The 319-nt window shown below is 55.2% G+C and overlaps 1 protein-coding gene across 1 annotated transcript in view; it reads right to left on the bottom strand.

Moving 5' to 3' along the window:
* Positions 1–292, bottom strand: part of LOC105532188 (POTE ankyrin domain family member H-like) — a 42813-nt gene extending 42521 nt beyond the window's left edge. The window contains exon 1 of the mRNA XM_011970266.1: positions 3–292. Coding sequence (XP_011825656.1) covers positions 3–184 — 182 coding nt within the window. The 5' untranslated portion in view covers positions 185–292. The remainder of the gene's footprint in view (positions 1–2) is intronic.
* Between the last annotated feature and the right edge of the window lie 27 nt (positions 293–319).

Genomic DNA, 319 nt, shown 5'->3' with positions numbered 1-319 from the left:
CCATCTTGCTCCTGAGTGTCTTCACAGCAGAGTCGTCCTGGTCTCCAGAAGCGCCCACGTTGCTCTTCCCACTCCCCCTGCAGCAGGGGAGGCAGTGGCAGCCCCATTTGCCCATCTTCCTCCTGAAACCAAAGGGCTTCTTCACAGAGGACGCAGCCGGCATGGAACCAACCTCAGCCACCATCTGCTTTTAACAGCCAGGGGAGGCTGATGGTAGCGAGCAGATCCCGTCTACCAACCAGTTTCACCAACTAGTAGTTAACTCCGGGTTTCTGATCTGTTTGAAGAGAAAGATCAATCCCAGCCAAAACCTGCCAAC

Source organism: Mandrillus leucophaeus, unplaced genomic scaffold, assembly GCF_000951045.1.
Source record: "Mandrillus leucophaeus isolate KB7577 unplaced genomic scaffold, Mleu.le_1.0 Scaffold939, whole genome shotgun sequence".
NCBI classification, from domain to species: domain Eukaryota; kingdom Metazoa; phylum Chordata; class Mammalia; order Primates; family Cercopithecidae; genus Mandrillus; species Mandrillus leucophaeus.
The sequence above is the reverse complement of the archived record's forward strand: the minus strand, read 5'-3'. Positions and strand labels throughout refer to the sequence as shown.